Source organism: Carcharodon carcharias, chromosome 15 (genome assembly GCF_017639515.1).
Source record: "Carcharodon carcharias isolate sCarCar2 chromosome 15, sCarCar2.pri, whole genome shotgun sequence".
Taxonomy (NCBI): Eukaryota; Metazoa; Chordata; class Chondrichthyes; order Lamniformes; family Lamnidae; genus Carcharodon; species Carcharodon carcharias.
The window spans coordinates 88,395,878-88,423,692 of NC_054481.1; the positions used below are offsets into that span (position 1 = coordinate 88,395,878).

The 27,815-nt window shown below is 41.8% G+C and overlaps 1 protein-coding gene across 4 annotated transcripts in view; it reads right to left on the reverse strand.

Moving 5' to 3' along the window:
• Positions 1–27,815, reverse strand: part of hspg2 (heparan sulfate proteoglycan 2) — a 519,883-nt gene that overhangs the window by 131,971 nt on the left and 360,097 nt on the right. For all 4 annotated transcript variants that reach the window (XM_041206462.1, XM_041206463.1, XM_041206461.1 and 1 more), the window contains 7 exons: positions 25,416–25,568; positions 19,846–19,991; positions 9,004–9,139; positions 7,277–7,428; positions 6,161–6,290; positions 3,491–3,642; positions 2,840–2,975 (listed from right to left, as the gene is read on the reverse strand). In XM_041206462.1, coding sequence (XP_041062396.1) covers positions 2,840–2,975; positions 3,491–3,642; positions 6,161–6,290; positions 7,277–7,428; positions 9,004–9,139; positions 19,846–19,991; positions 25,416–25,568 — 1,005 coding nt within the window. The remainder of the gene's footprint in view (positions 1–2,839; positions 2,976–3,490; positions 3,643–6,160; positions 6,291–7,276; positions 7,429–9,003; positions 9,140–19,845; positions 19,992–25,415; positions 25,569–27,815) is intronic.

Sequence of the window (27,815 nt, forward strand, 5' to 3'; positions counted from 1 at the left end):
TATCTGTATTCCAGTGACTGACTGAAAAGATCAAATGGCAAGATCTCACAATTTAAGACTTTTACTGCAAAAAAGAAATTTAAAGCAACATGGATAAACACAGAAAAAACCTTTCCTAAATTACAACAGTGACTAAATCCTTTATTACAATCGTTTGGAAATATATCTGTATTCCAGTGACTGACTGAAAAGATCAAATGGCAAGATCTCACAATTTAAGACTTTTACTGCAAAAAACAAATTTAAAGCAACATGGATAAACACATCACCCCACCAGCCTCCGCATTCAAAGGATCATCCTCCGCCATTTCCGCCAACTCCAGCATGATGCCACCACCAAACACATCTTCCCTTCACCCCCCTTATCGGCATTCCGTAGGGATCGCTCCCTCCGGGACACCCTGGTCCACTCCTCCATCACCCCCTACTCCTCAACCCCCTCCTATGGCACCACCCCATGCCCACGCAAAAGATGCAACACCTGCCCCTTCACTTCCTCTCTCCTCACCGTCCAAGGACCCAAACACTCCTTTCAAGTGAAGCAGCATTTCACTTGCATTTCCCCCAACTTAGTCTACTGCATTCGTTGCTGCCAATGTGGTCTCCTCTACATTGGAGAGACCAAACGTAAACTGGGCGACCGCTTTGCAGAACACCTGCGGTCTGTCCGCAAGAATGACCCAAACCTTCCTGTCGCTTGTCATTTTAACACTCCACCCTGCTCTCTTGCCCACATGTCTGTCCTTGGCTTGCTGCATTGTTCCAGTGAAGCCCAACGCAAACTGGAGGAACAACACCTCATCTTCCGACTAGGGACTTTACAGCCTTCCGGACTGAATATTGAATTCAACAACTTTAGGTCATGAGCTCCCTCCCCCATCCCCACCCCCTTTCTGTTTCCCCCTTCCTTTTTTTTTCCAATAAATTATCAAGATTTTCCTTTTCCCACCTATTTCCATTATAAAAAAAAACCCACTAGAGCTATACCTTGAGTGCCCTACCATCCATTCTTAATTAGCACATTCGTTTAGATAATATCAGCAACTTTAACACCTATGTGTTCTATTGTACTATTGTCGTTGACATCTTTTGATGATCTGCTTCTATCACTGCTCGTTTGTACCTACAACCACAACCCCCCCCTCCACCTCTCTGTCTCTCTAGCTCTCCGCCCCCCCCCCCCCCCCCCCCCCACACACCTTAAACCAGCTTATATTTCAACTCTTTCTTGGACTCGAACTCAAGTTCTGTCGAAGGGTCGTGAGGACTCGAAACGTCAACTCTTTTCTTCTCCGCCGATGCTGCCAGACCTGCTGAGTTTTTCCAGGTAATTCTGTTTTTGTTATGGATAAACACTATTTTTTGTAGGCAATATATACTCTAAACTACAAAAAGGTTTCTACATTTAACTTTTAAAATGACCAAAAATCCACTGCCATGATTATACTTTACTCTGTCCCTTAAGTGGACACTTTATTCTCCCAGATTCAGTCCAAAGCTATTTTCCTCTCCCGATGACCTGCTTCCTTTGTCCCTAGCTGGATAACTTCTAACCCTAGAACTGGCTTTCACTGTGCAGGTTACACTGGAGATTTTCCTGCTCTAGACCAAGCTAGGTGAACCCTCCGCCTCCTTTAAATCTCCATGAACTCAATCTCTTTGATCCGGGTGTGAGCTTCCAACCACATTCTACAACATTAACAATAGATTCAGCATTTTCTCTGCTTCAGGTGTAGGACTAGTTGCCTCTATATCTCTGCTCTCTCTCTCTCTCTCACAGATTCTTGCAGACAGATTTCGGTTTGTGAGGTTCAGTGATATCTTAAGAAACCTTATAATCTCTTACCACAATGGTTTGCTATGGACTCTTCCCTTTTCTAAAGCCCATTTCTATGCCAACGCGAATCACATGAGTTTTGTTTCCAAGCAGAAATGCTAATTAGCCATCCTCTAGACCCCAGACTCCATTCTATCTTTGAATTAAACAGTCAGCTTAAAGTATAACAATTTATAAATCCTGACATTCCTAACATCTCTCTATGAGACTTGGAGATGAACAGTCAACCCACAGTCAGCACAGATGCTCTTGCCATTGTCTACAGTTGTGAACATCTTGCACCTTCTCAACAAATCTCTTGACTTGGCCCCTCTTGTCCCCATAGAAACCAAGACATCCAGGCTTATTGTTGGGCAGAATCCAGAGTAGGTCAAATGACCACTTTCACTACTCCATTTTACCTTAAATTAAAGAGACAATCCCAAAACACAACTATTTTATAAACTTGGTATGTATAACATTTTGAAGTATTTAATTGGCTGTAGACTGTTTTGAAATATCCTGGGCTTATGAAAGGTGCGATATAAATGTAATTTTTTTCTTAGCTAATGTCTTCTAGGATGATCTTTGGTTGTTGCGAAGAGAAAGGGGGGGGCGGTAGTGGAGGAGCAGCAGGTGGGGGAAGCAGTAGGTATTGATAAAATGGGTTGGGAGGGGAGGTGGGGGGGTGGTGGCGACAGAGGACAAACTCCATTTTCCTTAGAAAATCTAACTAGATTAGTTAAACAGGACTTCAACTTAACAAAGCTATGCTCAGTCACTCTATCCCTAATGACAGATGCCAGTACACTCCACTCAATTGGTATTATATATGTTGTAAAGCTTTCTGTTATAAGGTAACTAAATCTTGTTTCCTCAGAAGTAACATTATTTTTCAATCAATACACAAAATCCATGGATCTCAATTGTAGTCAAGAGTGGGCACAAGATTAAAACAAATAGCCATAAAAAGAGTCAAAGAAAGTGCAAGTCAAATACCAAAAGAACGAACAGGTTACATACAGGGTACAGTGGAAGTGGAAGTGACCGAGACCGAGAATTTGACTTCCCGCATTCCAAGGACATTTTCTGCGCGACAGACGTAATCCCCAATGTCAGCAGGAGTCATGTGAAGGATACGCAGCACAGGACCCTCCACCTAGAGCATTAACAGGAAAAATCACAGCCCCCATTACTCTCACTCCCCCAGGCTGATTTCAAGATTCACAAAAATACAAACAGCCACAACACACCGTTGCCACTCAGGAGTGAGGGCTGAAATTTGCTGGCTTTGACTGAAGGATGGAAAACAGGAAAATGAGCCAGTGTTCCCATTGCCCATGGCCATCCATTGACATGCCAGGGAAGATGCACAGCCATGCATGTTGGGTAAAGGCTCATGCTGAGTACACTGGTGATGCCCGAGTCGAACAGCCTGTCCAGCTTCACACAAAGAATTACCATTTGGCTGTAATGCCGAGTGATTTAGTACTGAGTATCGGATAGATACCAAAACTATCAGTGTCAACATTTGGATGTTAGGGGTGATTTTATTTCTTTCCAGAACACATTCTCTGCTTCAACAATACTTAAACTTTAGATTACACACTCCTGTTCACGTAAAATAATTCTGCATTAAAAGAAAAGCAGGGTGGTTCCACCATCTTCACTTACCTGGTGATTGGCTGATAGAGACCCAGCTGCCCTGTACCATGTAATCCTGGGTTGTGGTTGACCTGTGACTTGGCAGTACAACTCCAGCATTTCTCCCTCACTTACTGACATGCGTGAGGGGTGAACCTTCACCACGGGGGCAGTTCTATGTGCTGTGGAGACCAGACGAGGTTTTTAAATGAGACAAACAGATCAAAAGATTGTCACTGGCTGTATCCCAGATACCTTCCTTCCTACACTTAATGTAAAATTGAAGGATGGAATCAAATTGTTGAGTTGTATTGGAACTGTTTTTGAATAATGAACTTTTTGTTCAATGTTTTTCGGAAGATATTGTACTAATTGTGTAGCAATTAGTTCTGATATGGCCTCATCTCTGTTCTATGCCAAGACATGACATTCTATTGATTTACAGTGAGATGTCCTTGTAATTGATAAGCTTTGATTGTGTTGACTTGGAATCATCCAGATGTTTCTCTGTTTCACACATGTTTCACATTTTCATTTTGATTATGCTTTGCATTAACCAATCTGTATTAAATTTTATGTTATTACTTAATCAACTACTTAGTTTGGGTATTTTTGATATTTCATTCTTCTTTAAACCCCCTTGGTTCCATTTCCCTTTGTTAGCTTGGGGATGATCTTAACTTATTCTGACTAGTTACTGACCGACTGGCCAGTTAAAATAGTTGATCCCTCTACACCCATTACGATTTTCTACGCTGCTAACAATTCTCATCTTAGCCTCGTTTGTTAAAATGAAGCAACCCCTAGTGTCTCAAATGTCCTCTCATAACTAAATCTTTAAACCCTGGTAACATCCTGTTGAATCTATTCTGCACCCTTTCAATGACTCTGACATCTTTCCCAAGATCCAGTTCCAATGCTTGAGGTGCTTTTAAAAGTATTTACGCAAAACTTCACTGATTTTGATCTTTAATTTCCTCAAGCATTCTAATAACATTGCAAGGTTAAAAATTCATGACCGACAGAAGAACTGCAATTTACTCTCACGGAACAATCTTAAATTCTAGATTATTACACATCGATTCAATCACACTCAAATCTTGGTCTCCCAAGAACAGTGGAAGCATCAATAAGAACAAGACAAGAATTAGGAGCAGGATTAGACCATTCGGCCCTTAAAGTTTGCTCCGCCATTTCATGGCTGATCTGATTGTGACCTCAACTCAACTTTCCTGTCTACCCCCATAACCTTTGACGTCCTTGTCAATCAAGAATCTATCAGCCTTAAAAATATTCAAGGGCACAGCCTGCACTGCTCTCTGGGGTAAAGAATTCCACAGACTAACAATGTGCAGAGAAAAAAAAATCTCATTTCTGTCTTAAATGGGAAACCCCTTACTTTTAGTCTCTCCCACAAGGGGAAACATCCTCTCAGCATCTACCCAGTCAAACCCCTCAGGATCTTATATGTTTCAATAAAATTGCCTCTCGTTCATCTAAACTCCAATGGATACAGACCCAAACTGTCCACATAAGATAACCCTTCACCCAGGAATCAGTTGAGTGAGTCTGCTCTGCACTGCTTCTAATGAAATTATATCCTTCCTTAAGTAAGGAGACCAAAAGTGTACACAGATGTGGTTTCACCAGGGCCCAGTACAGCTGTAGCAACACTTCCCTGCTTTTATACTCAATTCTCCTTGTAACAAATGCCAACATTCCATCTGCCTTCTGAAACACTTGCTGCATCTACATACCAACTTTTTACGATTCCTGTACCAAGACACTGTAGAATGCTGCAGTCTCTCTCCATTTAAATTATATATTGCTTTTCTATTCTTCCTGCCTAAGTGGACAAGCTCACATTTTCCCACATTATATTCATCTGCCAAAATTTTTCCCACTCACTTAACCTACCTATATCCCTTTGCAGACTCCTTATGTGCTCTTCATAACCCACTATCTTATCTATCTTTGTGTCATCAGCAAACCTGGAAATCGTATATTCAGTACCTTCATCCAAATCATTGACATACATTGTAAATAGTTGAGGCCCCAACACTGGTCCCTCTAGCACTCCACTAGTTACAGCTTGCCCATACCAAAATGACCCATTTATCCCTACTCTCTGCGTCCTATTAGCTAGCCAATCCTCTTTCCATGCTAATATGTTACCCCCTATAGCATGAGCTCTTATTTTGTGTAGTAACCTTTGATGTGGCACCTGTTCAAATGTCTTTTGGAAATCCAAGTACACCACATCTACAGGTTCCCCTTTCTCCACATTAATTGTTACTTCCTCAAAGAACTTTAATAAATTAGTCAAACACGATTCTTCCTCCACAAAACCATGTTGACTCTGCCTGATTGCAGCGAGATTTTCTAAGTGCCCTGCAGTTACCTCCTTAATAATAGGTTCAAGCATTTTCCCTATGCGAGATGTTAGGCTAACTGGCCTGTAGTTTCCTGCTTTCTGTCTCCCTTCTTTCTTGAATAGAGGCGTTACATTCACTACTTTCCAATCTGATGGGACCTTTCCTAAATCTAGTGAATTTTGGAAAATTACATCCAATGCATTTGCTATCTCCAAAGCCACTTCCTTAAAGAACCTATCAAAATAACTACTGTACAGTCCTTAAGGGAAAAAAATGGGGCAGAAGTTATCTGATGCTATCCAATAAGAACAAGTGGGTTACATACTGTAAACGCTGGAGGTGACCGACACAGAGACTGTAACTTCTTGCATTCCAAACTTGTTTTCAACGTGGCAGATGTAATCCCCAGCGTCAGCACCAGTGGCCTGCCGAATGCGTAACACAGGGCCCTGCACCTACAAAATCAACCGCAAAATCAGAGCCATGGAACCCTTTCTTAGAAACAACCTGGAGGATGGTAACATGGTAATGTTACTAGTCTGGGAATCCAGAGGCCTGGAGTTCGAACCCCACCAAGGCAGCTAGATGAATTTAACTTCAATTAATTAGTGCCTCTGGAATAAAGTGCTTAGCTTGTTAATAATGATCACAAAATTACTGGATTGTTGTAAAAACCACCTGATTCACTAATGCCCTTACAGGAAGGAAATCTGCCATCCATATCTGGTCTGGCTTGGTATGTGACTCCAGATCGACAGCAATGTGGTTGACTCTTGACTGCCCTCTGAATAGGCCTAGCAAGCCAGTCAACTGTATTAAAACTACTACAGAGAAAAGCTGTGGGTGTACCTACACCACATGGGCTGCAGTGGTTCAAAATGGTGGCTCACCACCCACCTTCTCAATGGCAATTAGGAAAGGGCATTAAATGTTGACCACCAGCGACGCGCACATTTCAAGAATCAAATGATTATTTTCAGCAATCAGGACATGTACTGCTAAGCACGGCACATCTGATGCACCTCATCAGAGTGAATGTCAGATCTTTTCCTGAGTTTGATATTTGATTGATAAACAAAGATTTGAAGAAGGAAGAAGGATTCCCTCTCCTGATTACTGCCCAGTGACCCAGAAAGGGAAGGGCTTGTGTTTCATGATCGCACGGTATCCCAGTGCCCCTTCTGCAACCAGTTAGGTACTTCTGAGGTGATGCTACTATTGCAATGTAGGAGACAGTGCAGCCAAGTTGCACACAGCAAGCTCCCACAAAAGCAGTGACATAAATGGCCAGGTCATCTGTGGTACTGATATTGGTTGAGAGATTAACATTGGCTAGGACACTGGGAGAATTCCCATCCTCTTCCTTGAAGAGTTCCACAGGGAAAAGCTTGGGATGTCTTTGCCCTTGCCCATCCCCAATCCAGAAATTACATTTGCACACCTGGTGATTGGTCGTTAGGTAACCACTTGACTTGCGCCATGTGATCCTGGGTTGAGGCTCCCCTGTCACCTGGCAGTATAACTCCAGCATTTCTCCCTCTGTTACTGAGGCAGGAGAGGGCTGAATTCGAGCGATTGGTGCAGATTCTTCTGCTGTGGGGAGAGTAGACACCAGAAACAAACAGATCAAAATGTGGAACAAAGAAACTCCTTCTGAAAACCAAAAAAAAAGTGCAGATAGGATGGGAAAAACACACATAAATTGCTTGCATAAGAGTCAACATTCTTCAAACGGAATTCAATGTGTGATGAATCTGAGAAATTTCTAGATAAAACAGGCAACTAAGTGCAGATACCACAAATTAAATAGGCTATAATTACAGAAGGCAGTGCAAGTGCAAATATATTTTAATGATACATTTATTTTAGATAATAACATTTTAGAGCAATGGATAATTTCTAAATGAGCTTTTTGATCCTGGTACAAAGTTTGTTTAATATTTATGGAGTTAGGTTAGTGGTGAAATAGATGAACAGCACATGTCAGCTCATTTTTAATCAAATGCTTTTGGTTGAATCCTACTAAAACTTTCTAAACTGTAAGTTTGAAAATGATTGTTTGAGTTTTCCAAATATTTAAGGGTCTAGATTCCAGTTAATGTTTTGTGGAAAAAAAAACTGGTGGGAGAGTTTAATTGCAGCATGATAGGATTCTTTTATAAATGTGATGTAGGAATTTATAATGGCAAGTTGATAAAGGAGATCGACCAATCAACAATTAAAGATACAAAGATGGCTTGAGTATGTCTAGTTTGAAGATAAACCAGGTAAAAGAAAGGACATTTACTTAATTTATTAACATTTCAAACATTATGAAACTATCACAACTGCAAAAGACCATCATATTTCACCTTATGGAGAACCTTTTGCAGTGACTGCGCTTGATGTAAAGTTACTCTTTAACAAGTACAAATTCCACTGCACAGGAATGGAAAAAAAACATGAACATGTGTTGCTCTGTTCTTAACTAGCTCTGGAGGCACCTCCTGGAATAAAATAAACTCTGTACACCAAGCTCACTAATGGAAAATTCTGAGGTGAAGTCAATGGAGTGAATGTTGGGTTTGTCACATATCTGCACTTGGATATTCTTGGTTGTCCTTCGGTTGAAATGGGATTTAGCTAAGCACCCAGACAGCCATATGCGTGTCTACAGAAGACTGACTCTCGAGGTAACTTATATTCGTTACCTTCCAAGTTTCAGAAGCTAAGAAACCAACCTATTTGGTGCCAGTGTGAACCCTTCATTGCTGCAATATGATTTGCTTTCTAGTTAGTTTTTAAGCTGGGAAAGTTTAAAACGCTTCAGCTCCCAGTGATACTGAGCTTTTTGGTTGTATTCAAGCACCAGAATCGGCCAGCCTGCCAGTTCTGCTCAGCTGAAACTTGGCTAGTGGTGGATCCACTGATTACGCAGATCATGCCTGATTGGGGAATGCAGAATGCCAGGTCCCTTGGAGGCTACCTGTGACCTAGGAGAAATGGAATAGCTTCCTTCGGTTAGGAAAAATCTGAAATGGATTTTTTTAAAGCAGAGCCCTTGAAGTTAGAAGAGTAATTTATTCTGAAGGTCATAGTTGGGGACAAGAGCAAGAGTAAACTGAATGGGAGACAACTTTAGGCATCAGCACAAATAAACTCAATACTTGTGGAAAAACCAACACCTACAGGATAACACTGAGACCTCTATGCGACCTTCTGAGGACCCAGCAGAATTGGTTCCCACACACAGGTAGATACCAGCTTGGGCAGTAGTGATTGAAGGGATAATGAGAGTCCCAATATCTGTCCGCTCAACCTTGGCCTGGAAAAAATTAAAAGCAATGTACGTCACATAGCACTGTTTATAGATTTGTATCTATCTATAACATATTAAACATCTTACATTTCTGTGCATTGTCAACGTTTCACATTATAAATGCCTATGTCCAGAAGTATATTGGCAGCTGCCCACAAACAGCCCCTCCAGTGGGGGTGGGGATGGGGTGGTAATTACACTGTAAGATGTTCACACAGTTACCTTTAAACAGTGTCTCCACTGGAGGAGAGGTGTAATTGCATCATGACAATTTAACACAAACTGTTTGCACTGTAAATGTGGACTTGGAGATTTATAATGGAAAGCTAACATTGACAATGTGAGAGCTAAATATTAGGGATTGAAGTAATGCCTGTGCATCAATTACCTCTGATCTCTAACCCCGATTCACCTGAAGTCTCGACTATCCAGACTAGAACTGGCGACTTCTTTTGCCCTTTGCTTAATTAGAAGGGGAACAGATCCATGCATTTTCATGCAGGGAATATGCAAGCTCTTGAAAAACTCAAGTAGATTTGGCTATGTCTGGGCAGGGTAAAATGTGACTAGAATCTTTTGTAGGGCAATTCCAAACATTATCTTTGTCTTTGGTCCTTCTCATGCTTACATACCACTCACATGGAGTGAACAGCTTTACCTGCCTTACGGCCTCTGCCACCGCAGCTCTGTGACAAAATGTGGTGGTACATTCTCCCTCCCTGAACTTCTAATACCCTGTGGGGAAGTATCTTCTCTCGGCTCAGAATCTCCTTTCATCCTACCCAAATGCTGAAAGGCCCAGTAAGGGTTAGCAGCTCAGCCAATAACAGTTTGTAAACACAAATTCAGAGCTCATCATTAGGGCAGCTCTCTGGCAGATGAACACACAGCCACATCATACAGAAATACCATCGCCTCACAGCTCTGACTATGGATCACAGTGGATTTGGGCCTTTAGGCACAGCAATGGTGTTGCACTTACAGCAGCCACAATGGCCACAGGCAAATGCTGTTGTGATGCTTTCAGAAGTATTGGATTGGATTTGATTGGAGTCAGTATGATCAGCGAATGTGAACACCAGCCATGTTCATCTACAATTTGTTCTTCCAGTAATGGCACAAACTGCATGAGATATTCAGCATCTTGACATACACACTACGCACTTCAGTGTATCATCTTTCCTAATGACTCTTCCTGTGGTTCCGTGTCCAGTTTTGTCTGATAATGTGCCTGTGAAGCACCTTATGACATTTTATTACTTTCAAGATAACGTTTATCATAAATATGTTGTTGTTGGTCAGCTCACTTCTATCTCCTACCTTCATTGAGACTTCAAGCACGTGAATAGTTTTATTGCACTGTGACTGGGACTTGTTGCAACTTGCTATATGAAGATCTCACATAACAATCAGAACTCTCCTATTCCATCAGGTTTTCACTTACTGGTAACCGTGATGAACATGCACCTCTGCTCCAGGACAAAATTGTTCAGTAACATGCGGTCTTTTGATGCACTCAGTTTATAAGCGTCATATATTTTGATAAAATAAAGCAAAACAAAATATTTCAAAAGCTGCAAATGGCAGTTAGCAGTCAAATGCTAATGGGTTATTTCACATTATTAATGCAGAGATATATTCAAACTGCAGTATTTCACCAGCCACCAGGGGATGCACTTGCCAAGGGCTGAAGCAGCAAGTCAAGGATTTGCAAAGCCACAGCTGAAATGCTTAGCATCAGATAAGCCTGGGACTGGATACAGTCTTAACCTTAATATGTTCCAGCCTCTTGCCCTAATTTTCTAAGTTTATTTTTGTTCCAGAGCTGTTACCTTAGCTTTGCAATGGAGATACAGCCAGACTATTCCTGATCATCAAGGAGGAAAGGACTTCTGAATTCTGGATAGAATTTGCTTTGCACTTTTCAGGACCTCTGGTTATGTCGAATTCTTTTACAACAGAGTCACACAGATGGAAAAAACCCCTCAGGCTCAATCCCTAGACTGCACTGAGTTAGTCAGTCCAAACAGCAATGACAATTGGCCTTGGTGGTCATGGGCTGATGCCAGAATTATTACCCAGACACTCCTGCTTGAAAATGCATGTGTAGACATAGCGTGAGAATTGGCTTAGCTTGGCTTAGCAGAGCTGTGATGAGACAGACTGGCCCGTGGGCAATCGCAGCTTGGACCCATTTGGTTGACTCTCAAGAAGTTGGCCCAGCAAGTTCAAACAAGTGAAGAAAGGTGTGAGGATTGAGGAGGGAGGGTGGCTGAAGGCCCTGTCACCATTTGCGGGACAAAGACAAGGGATAACTGGTGAAGTCAGAGGAAGAGAAGATTCGGGAAGGGTTGGAGGAATTTGCAGAAACAGGATGTGGTGAGGCTGTGGAAGGATTAACAGATGGGGAAGCTCAATCATTGAGCATGTTCAAAACATAAAGCGATAAATTTCTGGATACTAAAGACATCAAGGGAGATGGAGATAGTGGAGGAAAATGGCGTGGAGGTAGATAGTCAGCCATGATCTGTTTGAACGGCAGGCCAGGTTCGACGGGCTGAATGGCCTACTCTTGCTCCTATTTCCTATGATAGAGATTTTGAATTAAATGGTTCTAGTGATGGGAGGCTCGTGTAGGGAAGGTTGGGTGAGGAGAGACTGGGACTTTCGGAGGGATTGGATACAGGTAGATGAATTTATGGAGGGTGGAACAGTGAAAAGTGCCACTGCGCCCAGAATGTATATTACAAATCCACCTTAGCCTGTCCTCATAATGACTCAGAGCACATTACATTGAAGGGATTAATTGTTTTGTGACACTGTTGCTTTGCAGACAAACACGGTGGTGGTCAATTTGTGCACAGCAAGGCCCCACAAGGCAGGCAAGATGAATGATATGTTATCCTGCTTCTGGCATTGCTGGCTGAGGGGTGGTGGGCAGGAATGTAAAATTGGGCTAGTTTTATGTTGTGTGGAAAGATTCCTTTTTAATTGCTGCACTTCAGTCAAATTCTTTGCTACTCTTTTTTGCTTACTCATGCTGCAGTGCACTTTGAACATTCATCGTAGAAAGTTCCTGACATTAGACTCAACACTTCAAGATAAAGAACAAAAAAACTGCGGATGCTGGAAATCCAAAACAAAAACAGAATTACCTGGAAAAACTCAGCAGGTCTGGCAGCATCGGCGGAGAAGAAAAGAGTTGACGTTTCGAGTCCTCATGACCCTTCGACAGAACTTGCGTTCGAGTCCAAGAAAGAGTTGAAATATAAGCTGGTTTAAGGTGTGTGTGTGGGGGGCGGAGAGATAGAGAGACAAAGAGGTGGAGGGGGGGGTGGGGGTGTGTGGTTGTAGGGACAAACAAGCAGTGATAGAAGCAGATCATCAAAAGATGTCAACGACAATAGTACAATAGAACACATAGGTGTTAAAATTAAAGTTGGTGATATTATCTAAACGAATGTGCTAATTAAGAATGGATGGTAGGGCACTCAAGGTATAGCTCTAGTGGTTTTTTTTTATTTTATATATAATGGAAATAGGTGGGAAAAGGAAAATCTTTATAATTTATTGGAAAAAAAAGGGAAGGGGGAAACAGAAAGGGGGTGGGGATGGGGGAGGGAGCTTACGACCTAAAGTTGTTGAATTCAATATTCAGTCCAGAAGGCTGTAAAGTCCCTAGTCGGAAGATGAGGTGTTGTTCCTCCAGTTTGCGTTGGGCTTCACTGGAACAATGCAGCAAGCCAAGGACAGACATGTGGGCAAGAGAGCAGGGTGGAGTGTTGAAATGGCAAGCGACAGGGAGGTTTGGGTCATTCTTGCGGACAGACCGCAGGTGTTCTGCAAAGCGGTCGCCCAGTTTACGTTTGGTCTCTCCAATGTAGAGGAGACCACATTGGGAGCAACGGATGCAGTAGACTAAGTTGGGGGAAATGCAAGTGAAATGCTGCTTCACTTGAAAGGAGTGTTTGGGTCCTTGGACGGTGAGGAGAGAGGAAGTGAAGGGGCAGGTATTGCATTTTTTGCGTGGGCATGGGGTGGTGCCATAGGAGGGGGTTGAGGAGTAGGGGGTGATGGAGGAGTGGACCAGGGTGTCCCGGAGGGAGCGATCCCTACGGAATGCCGATAAGGGGGGTGAAGGGAAGATGTGTTTGGTGGTGGCATCATGCTGGAGTTGGCGGAAATGGCGGAGGATGATCCTTTGAATGCGGAGGCTGGTGGGGTGATAAGTGAGGACAAGGGGGACCCTATCATGTTTCTGGGAGGGAGGAGAAGGCGTGAGGGCGGATGTGCGGGAGATGGGCCGGACACGGTTGAGGGTCCTGTCAACGACCGTGGGTGGAAAACCTCGGTTAAGGAAGAAGGAGGACATGTCAGAGGAACTGTTTTTGAATGTAGCATCATCGGAACAGATGCGACGGAGGCAAAGGAATTGAGAGAATGGGATGGAGTCCTTACAGGAAGCAGGGTGTGAGGAGCTGTAGTCGAGATAGCTGTGGGAGTCGGTGGGTTTGTAATGGATATTGGTGGACAGTCTATCACCAGAGATTGAGACAGAGAGGTCAAGGAAGGGAAGGGAAGTGTCAGAGATGGACCACGTGAAAATGATGGAGGGGTGGAGATTGGAAGCAAAATTAATAAATTTTTCCAAGTCCTGACGAGAGCATGAAGCGGCACCAAAGTAATCATCGATGTACCGGAGAAAGAGTTGTGGAAGGGGGCCGGAGTAGGACTGCAACAAGGAATGTTCCACATACCCCATAAAGAGACAGGCATAGCTGGGGCCCATGCGGGTACCCATAGCCACACCTTTTATTTGGAGGAAGTGAGAGGAGTTGAAGGAGAAATTGTTCAGTGTGAGAACAAGTTCAGCCAAGATAAAGAGTCATTTCCATGTGTTTGCTGAGTGAAATTGCTTGAAGCAGTTGCCTGTCAAGCCCAGAGGGGAAACCCTAAAGAGATTGGGGACTGCAGAGGAACTAAGAGATTTGGGAGGCTAAATACAGAAATGATTGAACTCCACAACTCAAGTGAAAAAAACAATCAAAAAAGGCTAATAAGAGTGTTGGCCTGTATCTCGGGGGGGGGGGGGGGGGGGGGGGGGGGTGTGGCTGGAATACAAAGGGGAGGAAGTGATACTTCAGCCGTCTAGCAATTTGGTCAGACTGCATCTGGAACACTGCATTCAGCTCTGAGCACCGCACCTCAGGAAGGATATGGAAGGGGTGTAGTGCAGATTCATCAGAATGACACTGGGGCCCAAAAGAGATAAAATTGCGAAGAAAGGTGGCATAAACTCTGCTTGTATTCCCATGAGGATAGAAGTTTGAGGTTAGATTTGATCTAAGTGCTTAAAACATTAAAAGGCGTAAATATGGAGAAATTGTTTCCTTCTGTTGGGCCTCCTGAGGGACCGAAGGGCCTACCCCTGTTCCCATGCTCGCAGTTTGCTCTGAGTGAGTGAGGTAGGCATTACTTGTGAAAACACTGACTTCAGAAGTAGTCATCAGAGTAGCTGATGGTCCAGTTGGACATGAAGTAACATAGGGTCATGGGTGCTCCTGCTCCACCAGCTGGCTCCTGCTGAGCACAAGGGCAAGGCCACCCTATACCTATGACTGCTGGAGGTGTGAGGGGCAGATCAGACCTGAGGTTTAGTCAGGGAGCATTAAGGGAATTGTGGTGGGCTTCTTTTGGTTAAGTGGTGACCAATCAGGAAGAGGAGACAAATTACTCTCAAGAGGCTAAAAACATTATGTTGATAAAACAAAATTTCCAAATACTCTGAAAAGATGAGGAGTCATCAGATGTTGCCAAAGTTTTACAATAAACTTTTACTGAAGTTGAACACTGAAGAACTAATGCTGAAACAGGAAGGTGTCTGAATCCACAGTGATGTTATAATTAAACAGCAAAACCCCAAAAAATTATTGGAAGTCATTTAACACACACTTTATTTGTCATCTGATAGCTCAAGCAACAAACACAACACTTAAATGAGGTCTTTAGCACATATTCCTTTCTATACATGGATTTGGCTGATAGTCACAGGGGTGGAGATCTTATATTAACTTCAAAGACATCCCTGTCTAGTGAATGCCCAATAGAAAGACAGGTGACACTGTCATTGAAAATCCGCATCACATACACACACACCCAGGCACACAGAGACACACATAGGCAATTATTGGGATTATTGCATTGCAAACAAATTGCTTTCAGACCATTCCACTTGATATCTCGGATGGGCAAGTCCCTATGATTGAATAAGTGTTGACTTATTTGGAGCAAGACTTTGGTTTAAATGTGTGACAAATTCAAACGTTTCCCACTTCTAAAAAGAATCATAGTTTCACGTGTTTAAATGGAGTTTGAAATTCGTCATGCTTATTCAGTTCATAAATCTCACTTCTACCAATCCCAGTTGGGGGAACTTCAATAAAGTTTTACTAAAATAGGTTTTGTATTGGCAGCAGTTCTCTCTGTCCATTGGGCCTCTGTATTTGGGGAATGTTGGCCTTGGAGAAGGTGCAGATGATATTTACTAGAATGGTCCCAAGGGTGCAAGACTAGTTACATGGAGACAGATGGGAAGCTGGGGTTGTTCTCCTTAGAGCAAAAGAGGTTAAGGGAGATTTAATTGAGGTGTTCAAAATTATGAAGGAATTGGACAGAGTAAATAAGGAGAACTGTTTCCATTGGCAGTAGGGCTGGTAACCGGAGGGCACAGGCTCAGGGAGTTTAGCAAAAGAGCCAAAGTGGAGAAAGGAGTATTTCTTTTAGGTGCTTTATAAATGCAAGTTGTTGTTGGTAAAACTGGCATTGTGAATTTAGGCGGAGTTTTATATTCTGGTTCCTCCAAAATGATTTTATGCAAGTTGGAAATCAACTCAGAGTGGGACAAGTCAGTGTGCGACTGGAATGTGGACAGATCGGTTAGGGATGAGGATAATTTTTAATTTGGCGAAGGTAAAACTGAAGGTAAAAAAAAACCAGACATGTTCTGCAAGGGTCAAGTGTCAGTACTTTCAAAGAGTGGGAGAATTTTGTAGCATTAATGCAGTGAAACAATTAAGTCTGTTCTATCAGGTGCTGAATGTTAGATGTTAGACTGCATCGTGGACAGGCCTGAGTTTCCAAGTACAGATGATCTGCTGCACTGGATATGTCCTGCATACCTGCTACAGCCCTGCACACTTGCTACCACCATGCATACCTGCTTGTATCCTGCAAACCTGCTGCAGCCCTGCATGTCTGCTGCACATTTCTTGCTACTCTGCACATCTGCTGCTCCCCTGCACATCTGCTACTACGATGCACACCTGTTTGTACCCTGCTTATCTGCTGCTACCCTGGACAAGCCCTGCATACTGCTGCACATTTCCTGCTACCTATATGATGGAATGGTCTGAAAGTCAGTGGATCAGTAGCTGCTCAGCAAGCTCCAGTGCCCAGACAAGTGCAGCTACCTGCAGCTCTTGGATGCGCCTCTGGAAAACATGAGCATTGTAGCCATTTCCCATCGGAAAGAAACCAAAAACGGACATAGCCTGGACAGAGAGCAGAGAGGGTGAAAAAGAGAGTGCAAACAGCAACGAAAGATCAGATGCAAGCAGTACATCATGAAACAACTTGTATGGCAATGTTGCTAAGAGATCAGTTAAACACTGGAAAGTTGATTTTATCTAGAGCTTGACCTTTTATTGTTCCCTCACCGACACTTCCCGCTTCCTCCTTTAGATCTGTGAAAGTCAAATTCTTCCCCTATTTTCCATCAAATCTATTCTGCTGGTAGAGCTGTAGATGGAGTCGCAGTTCAGAACACCTAATTATCTCACCAAACCTGGCCTTTATTCAGCAGTTCACAAGGCAAAACGCTGGCATGCAGGATTGTAATTCTAACCGCTTCCAACATTGACTTAAACATCATGGTTGGAAATGAGAAGCTCATTGTTACCTTGGAGGAATTTATTATGAAACTATCTACACAGTTATGACCCCTGCTTGGAATAGATAAATATAGCAAGTAGATGATTATGCGGAAGGAAGATCCCAGGTCAAGCCCATAGTTTTTGCAGAATTGCCCGATTTGAGACACTCGGCAGTGGGGAGGGTACAATTGGCTTCCAGCAACACCAGGCTAAGACTGGGATTGGAGGGTAAAGTTAGACAAGGCTCCCTTGGCTGATTGTTGCCAATCACTTCTACTGGAAAGTGTGCCCATGATCACTTGATGATAATGGGATTGGCTTGGCACTTTTGGCACACCAGGGGTGCCACCCTTAGCCAGATGGCTCACCTGAAGAGTGGCCATCTCAGAAAATTCCAGGGAGCTAACAGCATCCATGGAACCAGGCAGGACAGGATGGGAGAGAGGAAGAGAAAGTGGTAAAGAGAGGATGATAAGCAAGCAACAAACAGTCCTCCAAATTAAGAGTGGGCCCATGTCTTGAGTGGTTCAAGCCATGGAGAGAAGCAGCAAGGCAGAGTAGGCTTCCTTCTGTGACCCAGTGCTCCTTGCAAAGGCTAGGAGACCGTGGAATGAATGGCTTTTGCTTTCCCATCCAGCTGAGCACCTATGCTTTTCTGAGATGTGCTCCCTCGGCAGAGTGTCCAATCTTAGAATCCCTCCACATGGTTTTCTGTTTCCGCTGCCTGTTCATGGGTAGGTTTAGGTCAATGAGGACTACCTTCCCAAAAAGTGAAATATTTATGAATATTTAATATTTTCATGACAAGAGAAAGCTTTAATATTCTGCCTCAGGTCTAGATATATCAAAGGATTAACAAGACAGCAATACATTTTCAGAGAAATGTTATATTAGCCAGACTCCAACATTCTACTGCTATATTAGAGACCCTATAATCACAGGAATTGTCAAGTAGCCTCTCTGTTTTTAGAGAATATATTAAAAAATGCACAGAGTGCAGTTTACACATAACTAACCCAGTATTAGTTATACTGAAGCTGTGGATCCCTAAGTTAGGGTTTGTACCTCAGTCTGAAGTTAGCCAGTTGAGCCCAAATCCAAATGATTAACTGTTAACAGTGTTCTCTCTCCACAGATGCTGTTCTCTCTGTGTTTCTCTCTCCACGGATGCTGCTCTCTCTGTGTTTCTCTCTCCACAGATGCTGCTCTCTCTGTGTTTCTCTCTCCACAGATGCTGCTCTCTCTGTGTTTCTCTCTCCACAGATGCTGCTCTCTCTGTGTTTCTCTCTCCACAGATGCTGCTCTCTCTGTGTTTCTCTCTCCACAGATGCTGCTCTCTCTGTGTTTCTCTCTCCACAGATGCTGCTCTCTCTGTGTTTCTCTCTCCACAGATGCTGCTCTCTCTGTGTTTCTCTCTCCACAGATGCTGCTCTCTCTGTGTTTCTCTCTCCACAGATGCTGCTCTCTCTGTGTTTCTCTCTCCACAGATGCTGCTCTCTCTGTGTTTCTCTCTCCACAGATGCTGCTCTCTCTGTGTTTCTCTCTCCACAGATGCTGCTCTCTCTGTGTTTCTCTCTCCACAGATGCTGCTCTGTGTTTCTCTCCCCACAGATGCTGCTCCCTCTGTGTTTCTCTTTCCACCGATGCTGCTATACCTGCTGAGTTTTTCCAGCATTTTCTGTTTTTGCTTCAGATTTCCAGCATCGGCAGTATCTTGCTTTTAGGCTTCTCAAGTGGCTTAGTTAGCCATTCAGTTAGATCTCCAATGCATTTACTTTCTACTTTATTAGAATTTGGATCTACCCAAAAGAGATTTCAAATCTGTACAGAAGCAGCATTGATGAGAACCACATTAAGGTTCAGGTTGAGTAATTGGGGTATAGTGTGTATTTGCAAACTGATTGCATCAGATATGGACAATATTTTATCATTTCCAATACTCTACCTGTAGCAGTGAAGCTTCCAGCTGTTTTTGATGTCTTTCCCCACTGTTCCTGGAAACTGGGGGCTTTCTGCATTATTGGAAAATTCTCCACCCAATTTCTCAAACAGGTAGGACAGAGAATCTTCAGATCTTGGCAAGCAAAGGACTATTTTTAAGATTTGAGATTATTGCTCCTGCTGATATGGTTTGCCGTTCAAACTCTCTTAGGCAACAGGGATTTTGGGTTATCACTGTAGATGGTTCTGTGGAGATTGTTGGGTAGAATGTGTCTAAAGACCAAATCTATCAAAAATGTACTTCACCCACAAACTGGAACATAATCCAAAGTGGGATGTCAAAAAACAAAGTTCCAACTAAGATGCAACAGTCAAAAGTGTATTTTGTTACTTCTAAATATATTAACATAATATTAATACATCAATAAATATATTAATACATTATACTCCCACTGTCATTCTTGCTCAGTTCTACAACGTTTAGTAGAATAATTGATCTTTTATCTTAACTGCTCTCCAGTGTCATTTGCCACTAATCCAAAAGCCACTGAAGAAAAGAATTACTCTGCCTTGGTATAGCACCACCATTGACCAACAGTTGTTGGCAACATTCCAGTGGAGCTGTTGGGATCCAGGGGAAGACAAAAAGGATGGCTTCTTCAAGCACAGGGGAACAATTTACTTATATCACAGGTGTGAAAATTAATGGCATTGTATTCAGAGATCATTGGAGTTGCCCTCAATTCACATCAACTTGAAGACACCTAGCCACCTGACTAAATCAATAGCAGAATGCCAGGCATTTGAGTGCAGCTTGTAAGTGAATAAGGTCAGTAGTACCTGTGGTGGTAGTTCTCCTCCACGCTTCTTCCACAAGAGCATTGGTGAAGGATGTCCCCCAGCTCGACAGTACAGCCTAACAGTGTCGCCCGCTGGTACCTCTATCCGCTGTGGACTAACCTGTACCTGAGGTAGGTTACCACTACCTACAGAGACAATTTGGAGACATTAAACTTAAAAATTCAGATATACAAATCAATATTGAGTAGGAATCAACATTCTTGGAATTATAAGACTCAAAACAATAGAGTTGGCAATTCTTTTGAACAGCTATCATTGAGTGACTCAAATTATTCGATTAGTTCAGACTGGTGTCATTTTTGTTTCCAATTTTTAAAGGTAGATAAATTCTAAAAAGTACAATTATATGCGATAGGTTTGATGCTACTCTTTTTTTGATTCAGTATGTATGTCATTTGTATGATCACATAAAACCGGCTCTGTAAACTTTTGGCATTCCCCCTAAGCTTCTATAACATGTCGGGACTTATTTAATACTGCAAAGGAGTTAGTACCACAGCAGAATACACCGAACACAATAAGAAACTCAAAGGTGTAACTGAGACAGGGGTGAGAGAAACTGGTTTTTAAGGAGGTCAGGCCACATTGAAAGAATGAGGGAGACAACCCCCAATTTAGCCTTTTCCATTTTAGGACGCTCATAAACAAATGAAATATGCCAAGAAATCCTGTGCATAAAAATGTAAAGGGCAGTGCAGACCAGAAAAATACAAAAGTTGCCTTACAAATAGAGTCGTGTGAAGTGCGTTGTTTATTGATCCAAGATTTGGCTAGGAGAATAAAAGCCTTTACCTGACTTTGCAATAAAAAACATGCACTAGGTAAAGAAATGAGCTGAACAATAACACACTGCCAATGCTTATTTCTAAATGAGTCCTATACTGTTGGTCCCCTCAATAAACACCCTTGATTCACTCAGGTTCTTTTCCTTTCACAATGAGCATCAACAACAGAATTGAATTAATCTGAAGAACCCTGTCTGGAGCAGGACAAGAGGACAAATGACAAGTTGTGCAAGAAAGCACCACTGGGAGCAGCTCTGGTCGGTTACACATAATAGAGCTGCTCTGGTCAAGATGTAGAGCAGCAACATAAAATATGTTCCTTTCAAATGTATTTGAATGTCAATAAACAAAGCAATTAGAAAAGGTTGGGTCCATACTCATTGGAGTTTAGAAAAACAAGAGGTGATCTTATTGAAACATATAAGGCTCTGAGGGGACTTGACAGGGTAGAATGATTCCCCTCATGGGAGAATCTAGAACTAGGGGGTACAGTTTAAAAATAAGGCATCTCCCATTTAAGATGGAGATTAGGAGGAATTTCTTCTCTCAGAGGGTTATTAGAATTCTCTTCCCCAGAGAGCAGTGTAGGCTGGGTTATTGAATATATTCAAGGCTAAGTTAGATAGAATTTTGATTGACAAGCGAGTCAAGGGTTGTTGTGGTGGTGGTGGTGGGGGTGAGGGTGGTGGTGGTAAGAGTGGGCACATTGGCACAGTTGGAAAGTGGAGTTAAGGCCACAATAATTTCAGCCATGATCTTGTTGAATGGTGGAGCAGGCTCCAGGGGCCCAATGACCTACTCCTGCTCCTGTTTCTTATGTTCTTAAAATCTTTTCCTTCCAGTTTCTGTGTTATATAGTCTAAAGTAATCATATCCTCTAGACAATGGCCCATTGGATATAGAGGTTGATTGATTAAAAAAAAGACTTGTTATTGCCTTAATATTTAAGGGGAAAAATTATTCAGATGGGTTTTAACCTTCAGCCTTGGCCTAATTTTCACTGGACAAGTTTTCATCCATCATTTCAAGGTGGTGAAACAAAGTACTGAAATTGTAAACCTCATTATACTTTGGATTACTGTGGAGCTTGGTGATAAAGTGAATCAAATCAGACGTAAGTAAAAGAATGAAGGCAGGGTTATATTATACCTTGAGCCTACTCTGCCATTCAATTAGGTCGTGGACACTCTCTGCCTTAATGCCACTTCCCTGCACTATCCCCATATCCCTTGATTCTCTTATTGACCAAAAATCTATCGATCTCAGTCTTGAATACACTCATCAATTAAGCATCCACAGGCCTCTGGGATAGAGAATTCCAAAGATTTGCAACCCCTCTAAAAGAAGGAATTTCTTCTCATCTCAGTCTTAAATTGCTCACCCCTCATCCATGGATCAATGCCGCTAGCTCCAGAATCCAAACAGAGAAAGCAGCCTCAGAGTTGTTCAAAAATTCATTACATTTTTTCTCTTGAAAAAAAGTTCAACATTTTTGTATTGAAATTTTACACATTTCAATGAGATTATCTCTTTCTTCTAAACTCCAAAGGTAGAATGAATCGAATGGGCCTTTCTTCATAGGGCAAATTTCTCACCCTGGAATGATCTGAGCTGTCATTAAATATCATGACTAACGTTAGTGCAACTTTTAAGTGGGTTTTTCTTATCAGATTTTCCATTTTTTCCCTTGGAGACAATGACAAAAAATGACAAAACCACTTCAAATTAATACCTGATTATGCTTGAAGCCATTTTTAAAATTAAACAATTCCCCATGGAGTATATCTTTAAACTGTACCAAAAATAATCAAAATGGTTGTGGCATATTCTAATGTATCCTGTCTAGTGATGTATCCTGTGTTTTTTTAAAAGACAAGTACCAGATCCAAATCATCCATTCATAACCCCTTGTAAGGCAACAGCTAGAGAATCAATGCAAAGCAACTTCTTTGATGTGTCTACACATCAGAGTAAAACTTAACAATACTTTACAGAAAGATTTAAAATGAACGCCTAGCTTGGTTTTATGGGATAAGTTTAATGAGATTGCACCAAGTGTATGTGTCGCAGAGACAGTAAGCAGCATTCTGCATGATACTTTCTGTTGCATTGGGAATTGGTCTACATTTTCTCAATAGGCTTCTGGGTAGTGGGTTTTTAAAATAGGATGTTACGGACTTCAAATCCACGAGGGTTGCCACAGCAACACGAAACTAGGGCAGGTTGGCCAAAGACCGGAAGAAGGAATGCAGACAGTTTTGGTTACACAATTTAGCTGCACTGCAGCAGACAATCCACAAAATCAACAATGCTCATTCCCTTTTATAATGGCCACGCCAAATCTAATCAATCCAAAATAGACACCTAATCCCCATTTATATATTTCAGCACTGCCCGAGTGCACAAGAATTTTTCTGCAAATGTAGTGATAGGCTCCATCCTGCCTCTTAGGTGGGGACATTAGTAATGCTGTCTTGGCCTGAGTTGTCCATTAGTCCAGCGATGCCTGCTTATCACAGAATTGTTACTACTATGAAACAATGTTTTTTAATTATCTGTGTGGACCCATTTTCCGTATTTTACTTGGGCTTTGTTGGTTCACTTTGTTTATTTCTACTCTTCCTGTATCCTAATTTACACCAAGTTCCGTTCGACAATCACCACATGCTCACTGACCAATGCTGGCTCCCTGGTCCACTACCATCTCAAATTTAAAATTCCTGCCTTTTTGCATTGAAATCCCTCCATGGCTTCAACCCTCCTCCTCTCTTAGGTCTCCGCATTCCTCTCAATTCTGGTCTCTTTTGAAATCCCCAATTCTTTCAGCCACCATTGACAGTCTTCCCTTCAGCTATGTAGGTCCTTCACTCTGGAAATCCATCCCTAAATTTCTCTATCACTGTACCTCTCCCTCCTCCTTTAAGATGCTCCTTAAAACCTAGCTTTTTGAACAAGTTTGCGGTCACCTCTTTATGTGGCTTGGTGTTGCATTTTGATGGATAATGCTCCTGTGAAATGCCTTGAGATGTTTTACTGCTTTATCAATGCAGGATGTTGCTGTATACATGGGAGTGAATAAACCCTCTGATTGGCTCTCGTCTGTTTTGCAAAATTTCATGCATTATTTTGAATTTTACTTTTAACACCATCCAAAAAGAATCAGAATTTGAAAGTGACAAATATTTTGCCAGTTTGCATTTGTTCCTTGTAAAAACAAAGCATTTCTGAAACAAAAAGTTAGATAATGTACAGGCGTAGGGCAACTGCTGTTGCTATGATTTCTAAACCATAGTGCCCCAAATTTTCTGCATCTATGTCACACTGAATACAGGATGGGTCCTTCTTGGCAAATAGTAAGGCAACGAGAATAGGCTGCAGTCAAAGTAGGAGCTTCTGTGGAATAAGTTCCAGAAAAACAAATACAGCCAAGAGACTGCAGAGATAATTCTTGTGGTGACTAAGTTAATAAATTTCTTTTCTGTTACTTTGTAGACTCATAGAAGGCTAATTTGTTTCTAGCATATGTTTAACACTTGAACTGGAAGTGACAAACAGAACATACTCTGCTCCTGTAATTGTTGAACAAAATAATAGGTTATAAATAGGGGGGGTTGAACGCAATCAGCAATGCAGAAAGTGAAGCTTCTGTTCTTTTGACTCAAGCCAAGTAGATAAATCCCAAAGAAAATAATTCCTTGAATCCCTTTGTGCTAAAGGGCAGAAATAAATACTACCATGTTCCTTGATTTATTGAGATTATTATGCAAGTTCTGATACATCATCACAGATCTTGTGAACATCACCTGCAGACCTGGGGTTGTTACTGATGCATTTCTTTGCAAGTAACCTTTGGTGATAGGAACTTTTAGAGCAGATGCCCTTCATTGAGAGGAGCCCATTCTCTTGTCCTGCACATATATATCATCCATTACATAAACTCACTTGCTACTGAGAATATAATGAGGCCTGATTTTAACTCCATTTCAGTCTTGTAACTGTAACACATAACTCTTTATTTCCATGTCTTGGCCTAATTGCAATTAATGTGATGTTTATGATTTTTGACAAGCCCACGGCTTTGAGGAGATGTCAGAGGCCATGATTGTGGCAGCTGCTGTACAGAGTGACCATACCAAATTATTACACAAGGACAGTGCACATTGATTGTGTGTGTAAATGTGGGATAATTCAGTTGCGAACTGTGTCCATGATCTAGTCAATACACTTTCCAATTATGCAGCACATTCTTGGCTGAGTTGTCACCCACTGAGATAATTTATAGGTGGTACTTTTCCAATTCATCATGAAATTCAAGGAAAGCATCAAGCAAGGACTGTGAACTATCAAATTTCCATTCAGTGATGCTGCTCCCTTTGCCTGCTTCCCCCTTCAAATACAATGATTCCTATTAGCTTGTGTCTGCTGGGGGGCTCTGGGATTCCACTAACTTATCCAAGTTACCACAGCTCACGCAAGAATCTTGATAGGTCATGGAATAGCGATGATCAGAATGCAAGGATCTGACCTGGATTCTCTCCTCCTCAGTTCATTGGTATTGGATTAAATACGGTGCCAAGGGTGCTGTGATCACTTGACTCAGCACAGGCCAAGGATTAAAAAAGGGCCTTCCTAGTTTGAGTATGGCTCAGTAACCCAGCCTTAGGGGAGCTAATCCTTGCTCATTAATTAGTTGCACAGTAAACATGGTTTTCAGGGTGCAGGTAACAAGAATACATCTCGACTTAAATTTAATTTGGTTCTTACTCTGCACGTAGAGAATGGACGTGTCTGTGTGATGTCCAGCACTGTTTGAAGCTTTGCAGGAGTACTCAGCTTCATCTGAATGCTCCACGGCAACAATTCGAAGAAGTCCACCCTGAATTACTGCATTTGGCGAAATAATATTACCTTGACCTCCTGAAATATAGAAAGGAAAAAAATGATATAATTGCCATAATAATCACATTGTGGGCAATGTTTTTCTAGTAGGCAAACCAGGAGATTATTTTGGATTTTAACAGGTTGGAATCAGATTAATATGGGCTAGTAATTAGAAATTGTACATCCTCACCCATAATAGAGATTGCCTATGTAAACTTGTCACGCTGTAATTACACCTGTAGCCTCCCAGTGGAGACACTGCAGCACCACCACTGGTATGAGGCTGTAATTACAGCATGGGGTGAAATTGGTCTCATTAATGGCACAAAATGGGCTCGTCATGAAGTGGCAGCCAGTTTCTCGCTACACCTGATCTTTCCTCTGAAATTTACAGAGCAATAGTCTAATCCCTTTTTGGAGACTCATTTCCTGGTCTCTCTGTTTTCCAAGTCAAAGGAAAATAAAAAACTGGCGCAGTGGAAAGATGGTTGCTTGATTCGCTACAAGCCCATTCACGCTGCCGGGATAAACCAGTTTCACCCTCACAGTTTGCTTTCTAAATGTAGACATAGAGATTTATAATGGAAATTATTTTCACCTTTTTAGGCTGATGGAAGCAGCATGTTGTTCCTGTTGCTCAGACTGTGGTCTTTTTTACCTTTTCCAATGAATTTTACAGGGGAAATTACAAATCTGTGTCATTGCACAGTACAATGTATTGGTAACTGATGTTTTGCAAAATTGGTACATTTCTGGATGTAATTGAGCCCAGAAGTTTGGACGTTAAGTGATCTCCATCTCACGCTCTGGTTTGCCAGAACAAGAAAGACATTTCTGGTAATTTACTCACCATTACAGTCTAAAAATTAGTGTTGCATATGACATTCCTCTTCCTGTATTCGAACAGTCATTGAACAATTCATCTAAATGAGTTAACACTGCTAATAATATAGCAGTAAGAGGGTTGAAGTGTCTGTCCCTAAGCAGTGTATAAACTTGTATAAACTCCTTGGAAGTGGCTGTGCAAGTTTCCTTGTAAATTCAGGAATCTTCAAAAGCTTTCACCAAAATTTCCAAAGTATGTGCTATCAGATTCAGACAGTATTAGGGAGACTTGAATGGCTGTAATCCTGACACTTAATATGCATTTCCCAGATTTTACTCAGCTGCATTTGTGATGTGGTCAAGAATTGGTCTGGAAACTTTTAGTTTGTTTGGTGTGTGTAAAATTACTGTGTCTGATGATTTTTTTAAAAAAAAAAATAAGAATCTGTGTTACAGAATGTCTCACTGAAGTAAAGGGAGCATTGTGTTTACAATACCAAAGAATGCTTTGATGATTAGTCCAATTGCAACTAAAGAAAGATGGCTAGCTTTCATCTTGGAAACACGCATGATTTCTTTAAACAAAATTGGTCACATTTGGGCATTTCAAAGTCTCATGTGTGGTTACCATACTGGTTTTCCAGTCCTAACTTAGCCCCAGGAAGAACTTTTTAACAAAAAGAAAAATTGCTGGAAAAACTCAGGTCTGGCAGCATCTGTGGAAGGAAAGACAGAGTTAACCTTTCAAGTCTGTATGACTCTTCTTCAGAACTAAAGAGAAGTAAAAATGTGGTGAAATATATACAGTTTAAGGGGGTTGGGACAAGTTAAGCTGGATAGAAGGCCAGCGATAGGCGGAGGCAAAGTAGAGATTACAAAAGATGTCATAAACAAAAGATCGAAGAGGTATTGTTGGTGGTGATACTGGCTAAAGGAGGTGCTAATGGTGACATTAAGAATAGAAAGCAGAATCAGCAAGGGACAGATGGCCCCAGTGGGGGTGGGGTGGGGGAAGGGGATGGTGTGGGGAAAAAAATCGAAATAGGCTAAAAGGTGGGAATAAAACAATGAATGGAAATAAATATTTTACTATTATTATTTTTAAAATTTATTTCCATTCATTGTTTTATCCCCACCTTTAAGCCTATTTCGATCTTTTTTCCCACACCATCTCCTCCCCCCACCCCACCAGGGCCATGTCATTTGCTCATTCTGCTTTCTACTCTTAATGTCACCATTAACACCTCCTTTAGCCAGTATCACCACCACTATTAACACCCCTTCGACCTTTTGTTTATGACATCTTTTGCAATCTCTCCTTTGCCTCCACCTACCGCTGGCCTTCTATCCAGCTTTACCTGTCCCATCTCCCTTAAACTGTATATTTTTCACCACATTTTAGTTCTCTTTACTTCTGAAGAAGAGTCATACAGACTCAAAATGTTAACTCTGTCTTTC